The 6,936-nt window shown below is 47.7% G+C and overlaps 1 protein-coding gene across 1 annotated transcript in view; it reads left to right on the top strand.

Annotated features, from left to right (window-relative positions):
- Positions 1-23: 23 nt before the first annotated feature.
- T265_02386 (hypothetical protein) overlaps positions 24-6,936 on the top strand; it is a gene marked incomplete at both ends in the record, with an annotated part of 35,475 nt that continues 28,562 nt past the window's right edge. The window contains 3 exons of the mRNA XM_009166619.1: positions 24-382; positions 453-520; positions 6,156-6,798. Coding sequence (XP_009164883.1) covers positions 74-382; positions 453-520; positions 6,156-6,798 — 1,020 coding nt within the window. The remainder of the gene's footprint in view (positions 383-452; positions 521-6,155; positions 6,799-6,936) is intronic.

Genomic DNA, 6,936 nt, shown 5'->3' with positions numbered 1-6,936 from the left:
GCTCCCTGGGCCTCCGCTCACAGACATCGAGTACGCAGACGACATAGCTCTTCTGGGATCTGACCCCGTGGCAATGCAAACAATACTAAATAATCTAAATAATTCTGCCTCGCGGTTTGGTATGCGCTTCACACCTGCAAAGTGTAAAGTGCTACTACAAGACTGGGTGGGCTCGAACCCTAGCTTCATGCTTGCGGATGAACCGATTGAGGTAGTAGACAAATTTGTTTGCCTGGGCAGCTGTATCAGTCCCGGTGGTCTCGAGAAAGATGAAATTACCATCCGGATTGGGAAGGCCAGAGCAGCTTTTGCGAACCTACGTCACCTGTGGCGTAGGCGTGACATCAGCTTCTCTGTCAAGGGTCAAGTTTACAGTGCTGAGGTGCGCTCCATATTACTATATGGATCAGAAACCTGGCCGCTGCGCGCCGAGGACGTCAAAAGACTTTCAGTATTTGACCATCGATGTCTTCGGAGCATTGCCCGAATCTGGTGGGAACACCGGATCAGCAATTCTGAAGTACGTCGAATGGTACTCGGGAGAAATAACTCACCCTCGATAGGTGAACTGATCACACTGCACAGGTTGCGCTGGCTTGGCCACGTGCTGCGTATGCCAGTCGACTGGCTTCCTCGAAGGGCTCTTTTCGCCCAACCATGTGAAGGGTGGAAGAGAGCCAGAGTCGGCAAAACAATGACTTGGCAGCGAAGTGTGAATGCCGTTACCAGCAAATTCAGCTGCGCTGGTCACTGCCATCTTCCTGGATTGGGACCCGGAGACAGGCCACATCAATGGCTAGAGACAGTATCAGACATGGCCTAGTCGGGCCCGAGTACGCGGTTATTACAGCTGACAATGATGATGATGATGATGATGAGTCGCGCCCTCAATGGCGCTCGTGCATCAAAGCTATTGCCTTCAATGCATAGCTCCTTTTCCAACCCCCCACTTGACAGCCCACTGACAGTGCCGGATTCATGTACCAATCAATCATCTCCCGCCTGTTATGCGGAGATACCTACTCCCCCCCCCAAATCATCGGTGAACGAAACTGTGGCAGCTACAACCACTGTATGACGAGTACGCGGTTATTACAGCTGACAATGATGATGAATCGAAAACATTCACCCCCGGGTTTTCGCAGTCCACCAGCGTTAGCTAGGTTCTTGCTTATCCGGCATTCGATGGGTCTGCTTACGCCGTCGTAGTTGTTAGCTGTTAGTACGGCCTTTCTGGCAACAATATGATCCAACCTCAACGGTATCCAGTGTTTATTTGATTGAGTTGGATGCCTCGAGCAAACTGTCCTAAAAGCTGAGGACATAGTTTCTTTCACTGTTTGACTCATCCTCCAACCAATCTTCATCATCAGCGTGATTGTGCGTTTCGATTAAATTTCCAGCGATATCGGTTCGATATTGTGAAGCTACTGAAACCCGTTGATTCAACGGAACTGCCATACTTCGGCATGCGTAGCCCTGGAGAAAAACAGACTGATGGTTGAGCCCACACGACGGAATGACCGGAATCAAGTTCCGTACCCCAGAGGGAACGGTAGTCTTCAGTTGAGACCTGGTGTGTCCAACTGAATCCACGAATGGCTTGCAGTTTATGTACTCCAAGTAAATCGATGTAAGGACTTCTGCTGAATGATCGTAGTGACCTACTACGAACGATGTTCAGCAAATACTAGAAAATCGCTGCCGGTCATCCGTACGCTGGGCATCCACTGCGAAACTACAATCCAACTTAGTCTTTCAACTTTAGTGTTCATGTTTCTCGCCAGGATATCAACATCTGTTTTACTTGTTGATCGAAGCAGTCAAGACAGACCGCGCCAAAACTCATGTTTCTCAACTTCGGTATTTCATCTGAGACAGACACCGTTTACCGCATCGACTTGCACCGGTTTAAATTAGACCAGACAACCACATAGCGGAAAGACGAACGTGCCCTTTCTACACTGTGGCTGAGTGCAAATTCCACGTCACAGCTACCTCAAGCTAATAAAAACGTGAAATATCTGAGTTCGTTCTAAGTGGCTTGATGTGCAAACCGAAGTGGAATTTTGTATGGCTATTTCGGAGACAATGCACAGGAATTGAAAGCAGAGTGTCATTAAGTGATGTCTGTTGCCGAATTCGACACAGATTGCGGACATCGAAAGCTGACATAAGTCATTTTGTTTTAACTGGATGATAGTTTGGACAAGGAACAGTGGTGAATGGACTGGCGGATGGATTAACCGCAGTGGACTGATTGCCTGGCGGGGACGGCATGTGGTTAGGGCCCAGTAAAAGAAGATCTACAGAGGCGAGTGGTATTTCCCGATCGCCCAGGTTGAGGGATAAGGTATGCTTGATGTACCTTTAAGCCCTTGGTTTAAATGAGAGAATGTAGGGTTTTCTCCGGTACGCCGACCGGAGCCTTGGACTCAAAAATTACGACCTACCAAGCAGCTGGTAGTAGGGTTTCCTTGGATGATCCTCCTCTGAGCTCGTGACTCGCTCATTTATGGAGGACTGAACTAGAAAGTGAGGCATGGATGTCATGCTGTCGATGATGATGATAATGATGGTGATGATGGCATGGATGTCTAGCTGTCGGTGCTGTACGAGTAGTAAGACATTTTGGAAAGGAATTCGGCTAAAATTACCATAATCATCATCATCATCGACAGTGTTCAACACCGATGCTTCACTGCCGTAATCCGACTCAAAAGCCTGACTGCAAGGCAGCGGGTGAGTGCCGATATACTCCTTCTACGACACTGCAATTTTTCTCAAATAATACATCGATGTATCTGCTCCAACCCCTAACCTGGAGGATCAGGAAACTGTTCAGCTGACCTGTATCCTCTGACTAACCTGGTATGGGAAACCCTGTGGCTGTCAAAATGAACCCCAAGTGTAACCCAGTGGGTCATAGAGGTACACCAACTGACACATGGTGATGAGATCAAGTCTCTTTGTGGCGTACGGAGTTTTCTGCATGTCTTCTTCAGCTTGGTGCAAACGACAGGTTGATATAAGGTTGGATTTAGTAGGTGCGAAAAAAATACGGAAGTTTGGTGTTGTATCTGCAGTCTGTCTTCAAGGATAAAGTTTCAGTGCCTTTGTGCACTTGGCTAGAGTGGTTACAAAGTATGACAATTAATCAGTGTTAGTGGCATTCATGCTGTTCGTTTCTGTCCAGATTGTTTGACTGTGGAGTTAATTAGGTCCATTCCTTGTCCACTCTCCGACACTGCATTCTCAAATAATACATCGATGTATCTGCTCCAACTCCTAACCTGGAGGATCAGGAAACTGTTCAGCTGACCTGTATCCTCTGACTAACCTGGTATGGGAAACCCTGTGGCTGTCAAAATGAACCCCAAGTGTAACCCAGTGGGTCATAGAGGTACACCAACTGACACATGGTGATGAGATCAAGTCTCTTTGTGGCGTACGGAGTTTTCTGCATGTCTTCTTCAGCTTGGTGCAAACGACAGGTTGATATAAGGTTGGATTTAGTAGGTGCGAAAAAAATACGGAAGTTTGGTGTTGTATCTGCAGTCTGTCTTCAAGGATAAAGTTTCAGTGCCTTTGTGCACTTGGCTAGAGTGGTTACAAAGTATGACAATTAATCAGTGTTAGTGGCATTCATGCTGTTCGTTTCTGTCCAGATTGTTTGACTGTGGAGTTAATTAGGTCCATTCCTTGTCCACTCTCTCTGTTTCGTGTTAGGGTCTTAAAGGTAGCTAGGTACGGAAGCGAAGTATCACTATCAGTGCTGATATTGCTACCACTAATGATTGAACTAGAGATATTTCATTGATTACGGCATGAACCCACTGGCCGAAAGGTCCGTGATTAGAACCCAGCCCCGACACGTCCACCGCTCCTGTATAGGCTTGAACAGCCTGGCAGTACCTCATTCCTCGTGCTTCCTTTGGATGGCTTGGCAGATAGGCACCAGGAGGGTGTTGCATCTGAGCGATTGCCTTCATCATTATTATGTTGTCACTGAGGATGGTAACAATATTGATATTCTGGAAGCATCTACACCAGACCTGCCCTTGAGATGGACTTAAGGTATACTAGGCAAGTTGACTATGCGCTTTTTCTGTGCTCTACGGGCAAATGTTATTTCCTTGTTGCCCAGATTGAAAAAATGATGTTTTGGTTGAAATACTTCACTTTGAGCCTTTGACTCAGGTCTGACCTAAAAGGTGTTTGAAGAATGTCGGGTTTCGTTCCGGGATACCACCCAAAGTCTTCAATACAACAGTCTCATCCACAAACCAGCTAGTTTTAGGGCATTTTTGTGAGGCCCTTCAAAGCGGCTCACTGTCCCGACCAACTTTCCTACAGGGGGTGGCCTATCCTGAGGGCGTGGGGAATAGTGCATGGATGCCTGGCCTTTGATGTTGCGGTACACAATGATTACGTTCAGGATGGTGTGATTCTTTTGTAGTGGTCGTTCGGTCGCAGTGGATAATTTCCTGACAGTCACTTTCAATCACTGACCATGGTGCTGCTCTTACGACCAGTCCATTTCAACCTGGAGAAGGGTCAAGTCGCTGCTTACACGACTTCAGGCCTCTTGGCTGCCTAGGGGAAATATCTTACTGACACCCTATTCCTGAAGCATAAAACAGTTCGACTTTGTTTCCAGGCCGCTTTGTAACATGGTTACTCGCAGTTCGGGCCTTGTCCTCTGTCTGGATACACTCCATTTATTTTAGTTTGGGTGAGCCTGGAAGAACGAAAAATCCCTCTGTCGGTCTGCAGAACTATGATAGTGTCTGGCTGTTATCTTCAATGTATAGCATCCCCTCCCCAATCCGCTGACACTCCTGTATTAACAACTCAGTTATATCAGCTACTGCATCTAGTGCGTATCTATCTACCTTACCCACAATCATCGGCTGCGTACAAATCCAAGGTTACCTAAGTTCACTTCCTTCAGTAGTCTAGGATAAAAGCTGTCCCTTCCCGTCACCCACTATGTTACCGACGTGCTGCTTTGAATTCTTCTCTCTTTTTCCGACCCCCCGGGGTTGAACTGCTCCAAGAGCCTTCGCCCACAGACATTGAATTGGTGGTGTGCTGACCATTGTATGTATGCTGACCATTGTATACAAACCGAATACTTCTGCCCCAAAGACAAGACTAGGTGAGATGAAACCGAATCTCATGCTTGTAGGCCAACCATTCAGAGTAGTTGTTAAATCCGTTCACTTGGACAGTTTTGTACTTTCGGATGAAGATATGATCACTTCTAGAGTAGGAAAGTTACTGGAAGTCTTTGACCATTTCCAGTGCGTATGAAATCGGTGTGACTTGGGTTTGTCTTTCATGGGTAGAATGTGCGGCGGTGTGACCTGTTCTACTGTAGAGATTGTGGATGTGACCTGTATGCTTAGACGGTATACGAAAGCTTCTGATGTTTGATCAGCTTTATCATAGAAGTACTGTCCGGGTCTGATGTGAATCTCCATCTAGCAGTACAGAGGAGCTACGGATGGTCCTTGGAAGAAGGGACTGCCCTCCGATGGACTAACTAACGACTTTTTGCACGTTGAGGTATCCATTTCGCGTTCCAGAGGACTATCCACCGGGCCCATCTAATAATCCAGTGGCTGAATGGAAATGTTCAAAATGCGGAGAATTAGTCCCATTCTTGCATCGAAGGCGTCTTGCGTTCAGTGGGTAACCGTTTGATTGTTTACTTCGGACAACAACAGCGGAACAAACAAAAAGGCAATGGACTCAGCGCTCGCTTGCTTATTTAGCTGCTTTATCCCTATTCTCCTATTTTCGGTGGTTAAAACTGGTAGCTGGAATAAACATGCCATTGATACGTTCTTCATAAATGGACAACACGAAGAGACTGGACCTTACCCTGGTGTGGAAATGGTAATCATTTGCATTTTCCGCCAGACACCGCTGCCTTGCGGTTAGGCTTTTGAGCCAAAGGCTTTGGTTGACGACCTTAATCATCCTCCTGTCTAGTTGTGGGCGCCGGGTCGCCTTACTTGCTGCATACAGCAGGGCGGGTAAGCGAAAACAGGCTACTGCTGACGCCTCCCTTCTTTCTCCTTCACATACTTTTCTTCCCCCTCTCCCCACCCCATTAATAACTCTCTCCTTGTAGGCCCAACACCTAGGACTGATGACTCCATTCGTCATGCAGCATCTGCTCGTCATATGGTGCCGACATCTTCAGGAATCTCCAAATCAGTCCTCAAGCCTCGACACCCAGTCTATCTGGCCGAGTTCAATGTCCGCACTCTGAAGCAAGTAGGACAACAAGCTGCTCTTGCACTCACACTGGACTCGCTTGGCATTGATGTGTGCTGTGTCTCAGAAACGAGAATTCAAGATGCAAGCACAGTGATTGAGTTAACCGCCCCGTCAGTCTCCACTCGCTTCCGGCTACGCACCTCTGGTGATCCAGAGGCTGCTGCGGTGGGATGTGCAGGGGTTGGTATTGTGCTAAGTCACCGGGTGGAAGCATCCTTACTTGAGTGGATACCTGTTGATGGTCGCCTCTGTGCGGTTCGTCTGGCAACGTCTGTGAAGGAGTCTCACAAGCGGCAAGTTGATAGATGTCTGTTTATCGTGTCTGCCTATGCCCCAACTGATTGTAGCACTGACACCGTCAAAGACAGGTTTTACGACGCCCTGAATGCTCTGCTGCGGCGAGCTAAAAGCTCAGACATCGTGGTGGTTGCCGGAGATATGAATGCGCAAGTGGACAGGCTCAGTGCATCTGAGGCTCAACTGGGAGGTCGACATGGACTGGACTCGGTACGTACGGACAATCGGGAACGATTGCTTCAGCTGTGTGATGATCGCAGGCTGTTTTTATGCAGTACTAACTCCCGAAATAGCCGAAGTCGTCTGGCCACTTGGTGTCCTCCAACAACAGGCCGGCCACAAACTCAA

This window comes from Opisthorchis viverrini, assembly GCF_000715545.1.
Source record: "Opisthorchis viverrini unplaced genomic scaffold opera_v5_29, whole genome shotgun sequence".
NCBI classification, from domain to species: domain Eukaryota; kingdom Metazoa; phylum Platyhelminthes; class Trematoda; order Opisthorchiida; family Opisthorchiidae; genus Opisthorchis; species Opisthorchis viverrini.
Note: the sequence above shows the minus strand (reverse complement) of the source record. Positions and strands in the feature narration are given on the sequence as shown.